The sequence below is a fragment of the Chlorocebus sabaeus genome, chromosome 25 (assembly GCF_047675955.1).
Source record: "Chlorocebus sabaeus isolate Y175 chromosome 25, mChlSab1.0.hap1, whole genome shotgun sequence".
Classification (NCBI taxonomy): domain Eukaryota; kingdom Metazoa; phylum Chordata; class Mammalia; order Primates; family Cercopithecidae; genus Chlorocebus; species Chlorocebus sabaeus.
In genome coordinates this window covers 84,995,392-85,008,346 of record NC_132928.1, presented here as the reverse complement: position 1 = coordinate 85,008,346, position 12,955 = coordinate 84,995,392, and the positions used below count along the sequence as shown (strand labels likewise).

General features: G+C 45.6%; 1 protein-coding gene across 4 annotated transcripts in view; it reads left to right on the top strand.

The window, feature by feature from the left end:
- The first annotated feature begins 551 nt into the window (after positions 1 to 551).
- Positions 552 to 12,955, top strand: part of ZNF695 (zinc finger protein 695) — a 29,289-nt gene continuing 16,885 nt past the window's right edge. For 3 of the 4 annotated variants that reach the window (XM_037986115.2, XM_007990040.3, XM_037986118.2), the window contains exon 1: positions 569 to 715. Coding sequence is in view for 3 of the 4 variants with exons in the window: in XM_007990040.3 (XP_007988231.2) it covers positions 713 to 715 (3 nt within the window). In the remaining variant the exon portion in view is untranslated. Of the gene's footprint in view, positions 716 to 12,955 lie in introns of all 4 variants that reach the window. The other variant, XM_037986112.2, reaches the window with a different exon arrangement.

Here is a 12,955-nt window from a genome sequence, read left to right as displayed (position 1 = left end):
GGGTTTCACCGTGTTAGCCGGGATGATCTCGATCTCCTGACCTCGTGATCCGCCCGTCTCGGCCTCCCCAAGTGCTGGGATAACAGGCGTGAGCCACCGCGCCCGGCCTATCCTGGAAAACTTTAAATGACACGCGTGGCTCACGTTTTATTTATACTGCACGTTGCTGCCTGAGTGGATTGCCTCACTTTCCACAGCTCCGGCTGCTTGGTCAAAAGACCAGAGGCCGGGAAGGTTATGAAATCAAAAACTTTAATGATCATTTATTGTTTCAATTTGTGAAATATATATGTGTGTGTATAAAACTTATAAATGGATATAATCTTATATACAAGGTTAAATGCGAATATCACCCAGGCAGGTCCGTCCAGGTCTCAGTGCCGTGAGGAATGTCGCCTCAAAAGGCCTGCACCCCAAAACCTGGGGCTCTGGTTTCATTCAGCCCAGTGTCTGATCGCCCTTCCTGTCACTCAAGACCTGAGGGGGCGGGGCCTGGAGCTCCATCCAATCAGCGGCACCAGTGTGAGAACTGTCCAATCAGGCGTGCAGCCAGAGAGGAAGGGGCGGCCTTGGGGATCTGGCGGGGCCTTTGTCTCCTTGCGGCTAACGGGGTGCTGGGCTCGCGTTGGCTGCCTGCCGGAGAGTCCCCGGTGACTGCTGCAGGTACTGCGAGATTTATAGGGAGGCCGGCGGGACACCCAAAAGCTGGGAAATGGTGAGTGTGCGGGGCAGGGTGTCCCGAGAAGGGAGAGGGGTCTGACTGGAATCGGCGGGAATTGACTGGAACCAGCGCTGGCGACCCCCGGCGTCCCCGCGGAGGGCCCCGGAGTGCGCGGCCCTCAGTCCCGTCCGCGCTGGTAGGGGCTGGGCCGGCAGCGGGATTCCGGCCGCTGGGTGACTGTCCGGTCTCTGCCTGGTGACTTCCGCCCGGCCCAGAGCCCTCCCGGGGCAGCCCCGCGCCCGCCGCCGGCGTCTCCCCTGGATTGTGCCTTGATGGCGGGGGTTGTCGGGAGAGTTCCCACTGCGGTGAAAGGTTCCTGAGTGGTGTCCTGCGCGTCCGTGTGAAGAGACCACCAAACAGGCTTTGTGTGAGCGATAAAGCTTTTTAATCACCTGGGTGCAGGCGGGCTGAGTCCGAAGAGTCAGCGCAGGGAGAGAAGGGGGGGCCGTTTTAGAGGATTTGGGAAAGGAGCTTTACAGTCCAAGGGGGTTGTTCTCTGGTGCGCAGAACGGGGGGTCACAGGGTGCTCAGTGGGGGAGCTTTTTGAGCCAGGATGAGCCAGGAAAAGGAATTTCACAAGATAATATCATCGCTTAAGGCAAGGACCGGCCATTTTCACTTTTTTTGTGGTGGAATGTCATCGGTTAAGGCGAGGCAGGGCATTTGCACTTCTTTTGTGATTCTTAAGTTACTTCGGGCCATCTGGGCCTATACGTGCAAGTCACAGGGGATGCCATGGCTTGGCTTGGGCTCAGAGGCCTGACAAGTGGGAGGAGCTGTAGTCTGTGGGTTCCTTTCTCCTCTTTTTTTTTAATTTAAAGACGGAGTCTCCCTCTGTCGCCCAGTCTGGAGTGCGGTGGTGCGATCTGGACTCACTGTAAGCTCCGCCTCCCGCGTTCACGCCATTCTTCTGCCTCAGCCTCCCCAGTAGCTGGGACTGCTGGCGCCCGCCTGTAATAAGATTTATTAGCATTTGATGGTAGTTAAGCCTACGTTTTGTTTTTCTCCAAGTTTACAATTTATAAGAAATTTATTTAAGTTAGCTAGGATTCCTTAGATAGAATCCCAGGACATCAAAGCCACTCAGTCTAATTGCCTGCCATTTAATTATTCTAACACTTCACAGGGGAACTGGTTTTCCCAGCATTTTTCAAATGTATGGCAAACAGGACCTCAAATCCAGGGCTTTGTTCCCCCAGCCTGTTTTAAAGCCTGAAGGAAATCTTGTTTCCAGTTTCGTTTTTCTTTTCTCTTTTTTTTTTTTTTCTTTTTGAGACGGAGTCTCGCACTGTTGCCCAGGCTGGAGTGCAGTGGCGGGATCTGGGCTTACTGCAACCTCCGCCTCCCGGGTTCACACGATTCTCCTGCCTTAGCCTCTCGAGTAGCTGGGATTACAGGTGCACACCACCACACCGAGCTAATTTTTTGTATTTTTAGTAGAGGCGGGGTTTCACTATGTTGGCCAAGCTGGTCTGGAACTTCTGACCTCGTGATCCGCCCGCCTGGGCCTCCCAAAGTGCTGGGATTACAAGCTTGAGCCACTGCGCCCCGCCTCCAGTTTCTTTTCTACATTCCCAAATGCTAATTTCCCCTCTCCAAGCACAACATTATCAACTATTTGTCCTTTTTTTTTTTTTTTTTTTTTTGAGATGAAATCTCACTCTGTTGCCCAATGCCGAAGCTGAAGTGCAGTGGCACAGTCTCGGCTCCCTGCAACCGCCACCTCCCAGGTTCAAGCGATTCTCCTGTGTCAGCCTCCGGAGTAGCTGGGACTACAGGCAGGCGCCACCACGCCAGGCTAATTTTTGTATTTTTAGTAGAGACAGGGTTTCACCGTGTTAGCCGGGCTGGTCTCAAACTCCTGACCTCATGATCCGGCCCCCTCGGCCTCCCAAAGTGCTGGGATTACAGGCGTGAGCCACTATGCCCACCACGCCCAGCTAATTGTTGGTATTTTTTGTAGAGACGGGGTTTCACGCTGTTCGCCAGGATGGTCCCGATCTCCTGATCTTGGGATCCTCCCGCCTGGGCCTCCCAAAGTGTTGGGATTACAGGCGTGAGCCACCGCGCCCGGCCATGAGTGGCTTTTTAAAAAATATTTTCTTTTCTGAACATTTCACATGAGAAGAAAGCAGAGAATAATCACTTGACACTCTGCTGTAAAATCTTTGCTCAGCCAGTGTCCTGGACAGTTTCCTTATGTTTTCTGTTCATAGTTTGAGGTCTTAGATTTAAATCTTTAATCCATTTTGATTTGGTTTTTTTGTATATACCGAGAGGTGGGAGCCAAGTTTTTTTTGTTGTTATTTTTTGTTGGTTTTTTTTTTTTTTTTGGAGATAGTCTCACTCTGTCGTCCCCTGGGCTCAGGTGATTCTCATGCCTCAGCCTCCCGGGTAAACTGGGACCACAGGCCGGGGCCACCACAGCTAGCTAATTTTTGTGTTTTAATAGAGACAGGGTTTCACTATGTTGGACAGGCTGGTCAGACTCCTTGGCCAGGCTGGTCTCGAACTCCTGGCCTCAAGTGACCCTGCTGCCTTGGCCTCCCAAAGTGCTGAGATAACATGTGTGAGCCACCACACCCGGCCAAGGGGTTCAAGGGGTCAAATTTTCTTCTGCGTATGAATATCCAGTTTTCCCAGCACAATTTATTGAGAAACTGTTGTTTCCCCCAGAGTATGTTCTTGGCACTTCTGTCACAAATGAATTTGCTGTAGATGTACTGATTTTTTCTTGGTTCTTTATTCTGTTCCATTGATCTATGTGTCTTCTTTTATGCTAGTACCATGCTGTTTTTGTTGCTATAGCTGTGTAATATAATATGAAGTCAAGTAGAGTAATTCCTCCAGTTTTTTCCTTTTTGCTCAGGATGACTTTGGCTATTCTTAATCTTTTGTGATTCCAAAAAAAATTTTAGGCTTAGTTTTTCTATTTCTGTGAAGAATGTCTTTGGTATTTTGGTAGGTATTACACAGAGTTTGTAGAATGCTTTGGGGAGTTACGGACATTTAAACAACACTGATTCTTCCAATCCATGAACACGGAATACATTTCAGTTATTTTGTGTGCTCTTCAGTTTCTTTCATCAATGGTTTATAGTTTCTGTGGTCGAAATCTTTCACTTCTTTGGTTAAGTTTATTCCTAGGTATTTTATTTGTTGCTATCATAAGTGGGATTACTTTCTTCATGTCTTTTTCAGATTGTTTGCTGTTGGCATATAAAAATGCTACTGATTATCGTATGTTAGTATTGTATCCTACCACTTTACCAAATTTGCTTTTCAGTTTGAATAGTTTTTTGGTAGAGCATTTAGGTTTTTCCAAGTGGAAGATCATATCATTTCAAACAAGGATAATTTCATTTCTTCCTTTCGAATTTGGAGAGCTTTGTTTTGTTCTCTTGTCTGTTCTAGTTAGGATTTCCAATACTAAGTTGAATAACTGGTGAAAGTTGGCATCCTTTTCTTGTTCTACATCTTAGAGGTATAGCTGTCAGTTTTTCCTTCTTCAGAATACTAGCTGTGGGTCTGTCATTTATGATTTTACTGTGTATGCTCCTTTTATACTCAGTTTTTCGAGGGTTTTTTTTTAATCATTGAGGGATGTTATGTTGAATTTTATGAAATTCTTTTTCAGCATCAGTTGAAATGATCATATGGTTTTTCTCCTTCTGTTAATATGATGTGTCACATGGATTGATTTACATATGTTGAACCATCTTTGCATCCCTGGGATAAATCCCACGTGGTCATCGTGAGTGCTCTTTTTTTGTTGTTGTTGTTCTTTTTGAGACGGAGTCGCGCTCTATCGCCCAGGCTGGAGTGCAGTGGTGCACTCTCAGCTCACTGCAACCTCTGCCCGCTCCCCCCCGGGTTCAGTGATTCTCAGCCTCCTGAGTAGCGGGGATTATAGGCGCCCGCCACCATGCCTGGCTAATTTTTGTATTTTAGTAGAGATGGGGTTTCACCATGTTGCCCAGGCTGGTCTCAAACTCCTAACCCCCAGTGATCTGCCCTCCTTGACCTCCCAAAGTGCTGGGATTACAGGCATGAGCCAGATGCCTGGCCCTAAGAAGAAATTTTAGCTGTCATTCAAACATTAAGAATTTATGAATACACTTTTTTTGTTTTTTTCTTTTCTTTCCTTTTCTTTTGAGATGGAGTCTCACTCTGTCGCCCAGGCTGGAGTGCAGTGGTGCAATCTCAGCTCACTACAGCCTCCGCCCCCCAGGTTCAGTGATTCTCCTGCCTCAGCCTCCTGAGGAGCTGGGATTACAGGCGCCCACCACCATGCCTGGCTAATTTTTGTATTTTAGTAGAGACGGGGTTTCACCATGTTGGCCAGGCTGGTCTCAAACTCCTAACCTCAGGTGATCTGTCCGCCTCGGCCTCCCAAAGTGCTGGGATTATAGTCGTGAGCCACGTGCCCGGCCCTAAGAAGAAATTTTAACTGTCATTGAAATACTAAGAATTTATGAATACACGTTTTTAGAAATATAGTTCTAATTGAACAGTGTTTCAGTGTGGAACATAACGTATTTACCAACATCTAAATATATTTTGTTTTTCTGAAATAAAAAGCCCAAAATATATAAGATGAACTCATATTTAGTAGCTAAATATCTTAGCATTACATCTTATTTGGAAATTATCTGGATATTTAATGAATATCCATCACTGAATTTAGTTTACCAAAACTATAAAGATAGAGAAACTTTTTCCCCTATAATTTATTTACAGTTTATTTATTTTTTCTTTTCCAACGTTTATTTTAGATTCAGGGAGTATGTGTGCAGGTTTGTTATACTGGCAAATTTTGTTTCATGGTGGTTTGGTGCACAAATTATTTATTTCATTACCCAGATAATGAGCATAATATCCAACAGGTAGCTTCTATTCTTACCTTCCTTCTACTCTAAAGTTGGCCCCAGTGTCTTTGTTCCCATCTTTGTGTCTATGTTTACTCAATATTTAGCTCCCACATATAAGAGGGAACATGCAGTATTTGGTTCTCTGTTCTGTGTTAATTAAATTATCCAGCGGCATTCATGTTGCTGCAAAGAACATGATTTTGTGTTTGTTATGGCTGCATAGCATTCTCTGGTGTTCATGTACATCATGTTATTTATTCAGTCCATTGTTGATGGGCATGTAGGTTGATTCTATGTCTTTGCTATTGTGAAAAGGCTACAGTGAACGTACACATGCATGTGTCTTTGTTGGAGAATGATTTATACTTCTTTGGGTGTATACCCTGTAATGGGATTGCTGGGTCGAATGGCAGCCCTGGTTTAAGTTATTTCAGAAATCTCCGAAATGCTTTCCACAGTGGCTAATGTACGTTTTCACCAGCAGTGTATAGGCATTCCTTTGTTTCTGCAACCTCACCAGCATGTTATTTTTTTACTTTCTAATTATAACCATTTTGAATGGTGTAATATAGCATCATTGTGGTTTTGTGTTGCATTTCTCTAATGATCAGTGATTTTGAACATTTTTTCATATGCATATTGGCCATGTGCCTATCTTTTGAGAAATGTCAGTTCATGTCCTTTGCCTTTTTTTTTTTTTTTTTTTTGAGACAGAGCCTCACTCTTTCGCCCAGGCTGGAGTGCAGTGGCGCAATCTCAGCTCACTGCAACCTCCGCCTCCTGGGTTCAAGCGATTCTGCTGCTTCAGCCTCCCGAGTAGCTGGGATCACAGGCGCATGCCACCACACCCGGCTAATTTTTGTATTTTTAGTAGAGACGGGGTTTTGCTGTGTTGGCCAGGCAGGTCTCTTGAAATCCTAGGTTCAAGTGAGTCTCCCACTTTGGCCTCCCAAAGTGCTGATTACAGATGCTATCCTCTGCTCCTGGCCTGTCTTTTTTCGTTATTGTTGGTTTAAAGTCTGTTTTGTCTGAAATAAGAATAGCTCATTTTTCTTTTCTCATTGCTTGATAGATTTTTCTCCTTCTGGTTACTTTTAGCCTATGGATGTCACTGTATGTGACATGGGTTTCTGGAAGACCATAGAGTTGCGTCTTCTTTATGCAACTTGCACTCTGTGCTTTTTAAGTGGGGCATTTAGCCTGTTTACATTCAAAGTTAATACTGATACGTGTTTTTTTCTTTTTTTCTTACCTTTTTTTTTTTTTTTTTTTTTGATAGAAACAGGGTCTCACTATTTTGCCTAGGCTGGCCTTGAACTCCTGGGCTCAAGCAGTTCTCATGCCTTATCCTCCCAAAATGCTGGACTTACAGGCATGAGCCACCATGCCTGGCCTTGATATGTGTGGATTTGATCCTGTCATTGCGTTGTTAGCTGGTTGTTAGACTTGTTTGTGTGGTTGCTTTATAGTATAAGTGGTCTGTGTATCTAAGTGTGTTTTTTGTGGTGGCCAGAAATGGTCTTTTGTTTCCATATTTAGCATTCTCTCTCTTTTTTTTTTTTTTGAGACGTCGCTCTGTTGCCCAGGTTGGAGTGCAGTAGTGCAATCTCAGCTCACTGCAAGCTCCGCCCCCCGGGTTCCCGCCATTCTTCTGCCTCAGCCTCCCAAGTAGTTGGGACTACAGGCACCTGCCACCACGCCTGGCTAATTTTTTGTATTTTTTAGTAGAGACAGGGTTTCACTGTGTTAGCCAGGGTGGTCTCCATCTCCTGACCTCATGATCCCCCCGCCTCAGCCTCCCAGAGTGCTGGGATTACAGGCGTGAGCCACCACGCCCGGCCAGCATTCTCTTAAAACTTCTGATAAGGCAAGTCTGGTGGTCGTGAATTCCCCTAGCATTTGCTTGTCTGGAAAGAATTTTGTTTCTCCTTCACTTACAAAGTTTTGATTGGCTACATACAAAATTCCTGGTTGAAATTTGTTTTCTTTAACCCATTTCTCATTCGCCCTGAGAATACTCTTGTCTCTAATCCTAATGTAACATCATAGACATTTCCGTTGCATTTCTGTCCTGTCTCTGATCCTAATGTAACATCATATATATTTCTGTTGCATTAGGATTAGAGACAAGTTAGAAATAATTCCAAGGACAGTTTTTATATTATATCTTAACATTGAAAATCAGTCAGATTTGGCCAGGCGCGGTGGCTCACGCCTGTAATCCCAGCACTTTGGGAGGCCGAGGTGGGTGGATCACGAGGTCAGGAAATCGAGACCATCCTGGCTAACACGGTGAAACTCCGTCTCTACTAAAAACACAAAAAAAATTAGCTGGGCGTGGTGGCGGGCACCTGTAGTCCCAGCTACTCGGGAGGCTGAGGCAGGAGAATGGCATAAACCCGGCAGGCGGAGCTTGCAGTGAGCCAAGATCGTGCCACTGCACTCCAGCCTGGGTGACATAGGGAGACTCCGTCTCAGAAAAAAAAAAGAAAATCAGTCAGATTTACTTCAGCCTCAAGGAGTGTGCTTATGTAAAACTGAATGAGCACTGGCAGACGACTGCACTTTTTTTTTTTTTTTAATGGGAAATGGATTAAGGATGCTGAATATAGGCTCCCTGTCTCCTCTGGGAGAGGAGTGTACACGCCTGGGATGTTTCTGGGTATTTTCATCCTTTTCTGCTATCAAACATTACAGTGTGTTCTGCCTTTTACCGTCTTGCCTCAGGGATGTTCACACACCCCACTGTCTGTCAGGAACTTCGGGTAACAGGATAACAGACCCCGGTTGATGGACTGCCCCTGGTGGCGGGGTGGGGACATGGGTTTCATCGCATATCGTGTTGGCCTCTGAGTCTTTCTCCAGCTGGCACACGTAGCTTGCAAACCTTGCTGTCTCACTTGGCAAACAGAGGCTGGGCAGTCAGCACAGCACCTTCCACCGGTGAATGGTGTGCAGTAAAACCATTTTGCTAACCAGGTGCAGATGGTGGCCTCTCTCCGGAGCAGGAGGAACTATTGTGTCTGCAGGGCTGCCGTCTTCCTCCTCCACCACCACAGGCTTGCTGTAATGCACTCGGGATCCAATTGCAAGCTCTTGGGAGGACTTTCTATGCAGTGTGATTGTTACTCCTTTTTGTGGTTTTGTTTTTGTTGTTACAGTTTCTATTGCTGCTGTGGCATCTGGCCACAATGTTCCTCCATATACCTGCCCCCAGGGAAATCATGAAAGAATGGCCTGAAAAGAATGTGAGGGTATTCAAGGGTATTGGAGGGTGGAGTGTATGGTAGATGCACCTGTGTATGGCAGACACACCTGACAGCAACAGCTAAACGTAAGCCTCCCTTGAGAATGAGCCTGTATGGCAGATGTAGCTGACAGCAATGGGGGTTGCTAGGTGGGGGTTGCCAGGTGGAGGGTGTTAAGTGAAAATGCTATATGAACTGCTTGCTTTTTGCAAGCAGTTGTGGTTCTCCTTGCATGTTTTTGCGAGTAGTAATGGTTCTTCTGTCCATCCCACCACCACTGGACCATCCGTGTATATCAGTCCCCCTCAATAAAGCCTATGTCTCATTTTTTGGCTCCAGTTCTCTTCTTTGGTCTGTTGGACATGATGCCATTCCTACTGGAGTCCATAGGGGTCCAGCTTGATAAGGGCCAGCAGAAAATGCCATGTTTAAGGATGCTGATTTGTGACCTTCACTTTGTACCATAAGTGTTTGTGTTGTGATCACAGCGCTGAGTGTAAGGGACTCAGTGCTGTGCCTGCTTTCTCTAGCTGAGTGCTACCATAATGGTCTAGGAGAGGCAGCATCAGCATGCAAGAAGCCAATTTGTAGACCCCTTCTAAACCTCTGGAATCACATTACTTAGACTAGGGCCTGGAATACCAAATTATTTACTTAGCTAAGTGGCTCTCACCCCAGGCTTCAATTAGGATGACATGGCCAGTTTAAAGAAATACTGTCACTTCTGTGCTTCCCTCCCCGATTCTGTCTGTTGGTCTGGGTGGGAGCATTCATATTGTTTTAAGTGTTCCAGATGATTCTAAGTGAAGCCAGGGCCATGCATGAGGGCTCCCAGATATAGTCATGAGAGTTGGGTTCAGCCTTTGTTCCAAAGAAAGGTTACAGGGCGTGCTCTGCTTGGGTTTGGTAGAGGTGGGTCAGTGTGGCCCGTATTCCCGTGGCTGCAGTGGCAGTTGCTGGAGTCTTTGGAGGACAAGGGCACCTGAAAACAAAGAAACACACATTTCGATGTTTATGTAGGAGCTCATTGTTCCTGACTTTCCTGTGATAAAAGGACAGGGAACGTGTACTTTTTATGAACCTCTAGGATTTTCTTCCTGTGGATGTGGTGGTAGAAGGTGAAAGGGTTGTGCCGACCCTTTTAAAGGCTTACAGGATGCAGGTGTGATTGGCCCAGAGACTCTCACCTGAGAAGGAATCCCAGAAATGGAGGAGGAAGACGAAGAAACGGCTGGTTCTCAGCAGAATGTGTCCCGATTCAGAGACTGTGTCCCCTTTTTTTTTGTGGAATGTCATGTGTTTAGAAGCCACAAATATGTCTCTACTTCTGATGTTCCTGCCTAACTTACTCCCCCGAACCTTTTATTGTGATAGTCAGTGAGCTCTGTACACTCTTTCTCCCCTATATTCCAGAGTCTTCTTTCTTTCTTTTTTTTCTTTTTTTTTTTTGAGACGGAGACTTGCTTTGTCGCCCAGGCTGAGTGCAACAGTGCGATCTCGGCTCACTGCAAGCTCCGCCTCCCGGGTTCACACCATTCTCCTGCCTCAGCCTTCTGAGTAGTTGGGACCACAGGTGTCCACCACCACACCCAGCTAATTTTTTGTATTTTTAGTAGAGACAGGGTTTTCACCGTGTTAGCCAGGATAGTCTTGATCTCCTGACCTCATGATCAGCCTGCCTCAGCCTCCCAAAGTGCTGGGATGACAGGCATGAGCCACCGTGCCTGGCCCAGATCCTTCTTTCCATTCTGTCCATCCAGGATTCTCACATGCCTTGACCTACATCTCACCGTGAGTGTATGAGCTGCACTATTGTAAATATTTCCTTAGTGACAGATCAACATGGGAATCTGTGGACACCCAAGGTTTCTGGTGCGGGTAGGGTCAGGAACTCAGGTATTGGTGAGGAAGGGGAGCATGTGCTGTGTAGGGTTCATCTGGATGCTCCCTCACCTCTATGCAGAACGGAAGTAAGGAAACACACATTCAAAAAGGATGGTATCAGTGACCAAGAATGGCTCAGAAAGTTCTGAACAAAAGAATAATTGGAAAAGACTTACTTTCTAGGATGCTAAAAGGATCCTAGAATGTTTCTAGGATGTTTACATTATTAGAGATTACAAAACCTGAACCTGGGAGAGATCTGGAGCTTGAACTTTGCATAAAGCTGATTTTTTTTTAATGATTATATTCAGATTGTGATTTTTTTTTTTTTGAGACGGAGTCTTGCTGTGTGGCCCAGACTGGAGTGCAGTGGTGCTATCTCAGCTCACTGCAAGCTCCGCCTCCCGGGTTCACGCCATTCTCCTGCCTCAGCCTCCTGAGTAGCTGGGACTACAGGCGCCTGCCACCACACCTGGCTAATTTTTTTGTATTTTTTTAGTAGAGACAGGGTTTCACCGTGTTTGCCAGGATTGTCTCCATCTCCTGATCTCGTGATCCACCTACCTGAGCCTCCCAAAGTGCTGCTATTACAGGCATGAGCCACCGTGCCCAGCCGATTGTAATTTAATTAATGTAACTTTTTGTGTAATTGTTATGTAATTTTTTCAGTAATTTACTGGGCAATTATTTATTTATTTATATTCAGTAATAATTTACTGGCCAAGAAAGCAGCAGTGATGTTGTACCTCTTGTGTGTATTAGCACACCATGCCGATTTTCCTATTGTAATTTATGTTAATTTTATTCACTTGAATAAAGTGCTAATGAAAGGACACAAAAACACAAAGACTTACCTACCCCCTTGCTCCCTTGCTCCCTATGGTTACACCCTTTGTTCTGCTTCTGCTTTCTTATCTCTGCACGCACCAGAGGTTTCGAAAGTTCTGTAAGTACCTGTTTTTCTTCCCGGGGGTTAGGTCACAAGACACGTTTAAGTAAGATAAACCCCTGCTGCCATAAACTGGTTGTGCAATCTGACGCAATATGATTAACTGCCTTTGTGTAGAAACTGCTCTTCCGTCCCAAATGTTGAACTGAAATACCCAAAATGGCAGGAACCAATCATAACTAGCCAAATCGCCTTGTTTAAATACTAGCCAATCATACATCTGATCTGTATAATGATTCAATGACCACTTTTCTTAGACTATATAATACTGTGTAAAACTCTAAGGAGGGAACTCTCTCTGGACCCTCTCATGCTGAGGGTGAGTGAGAGTTCCGGGTTCGAACCTGTAATAAAGATCCTTGCTGCTTAGCTTCGACTCTGGACTCCGGTGGTCTTCTTCAGGGAATAAATGGACTGGGCACAACACTGTCTGCCGGAATTTTCCACCATAGGGTTAATTATTTTTCCTTTTGTTATTAATAAGTATTTTGGGGAGATTTACTGATTGATGTACATAAATAATCACAATCGGGAAGCTTCTTTTTCTCTTTAGATTCTCTTTGCATACAGCTTTCTCTAGAAAATGAAGGCTCTCATGTTTGCTTACTGGTCAAATCAACTGGGATGAATGTAGGCTCTGCCATTTACTGGATGTTTGACAAAATATTCTTCTTGAGCCAGAAGCATAGGCGCCGCTGGCTAGCTTGTTAGAAAGTCAGAAATTCAGACTTCATCCCAGATCTGTTGAATCAAAGTCTACACTAAAAGAACAGAATTTTTTTTGGGGGGGGGGATGGGTTTCACTCTGTCACCCAGGCTGGAGTGCAGTGGTGTGACCTGAGCTCATTGCAACCTCTGCCTCCTAGGCTCAGGAAATTATCCCATCTCAGCTTCCCAAGTCATAGGGACCACTGGCATGGGCCATCATGGCTAATTTTTGTATTTTTTGTAAAGATGAGGTTTCGCCATGTTGCCCAGGCTGGTCTCAAACTCTGGAACTCAAGTGATCCACCCACCTTGGCCTCCCAAAGTGCTGGGAATAGAGGCATGAGCCACCATGCACGCATTTTATTTGTTTGTTTGTTTTTTGAGATGAAGTTTCGCTCTTGTTGCCCAGGCTGGAGTACAATGGTGTTATCTTGGCTCACTGCAATCTCCCCCTCCCAGGTTCAAGCAATTCTCCTGCCTCAGCCTCCCAAGTAGCTGAGATTACAGGTGCCCACCACCATGCATGGCTAATTTTTTTGTATTTTTAGCAGAGATGGGGTTTCACCATGTTGGC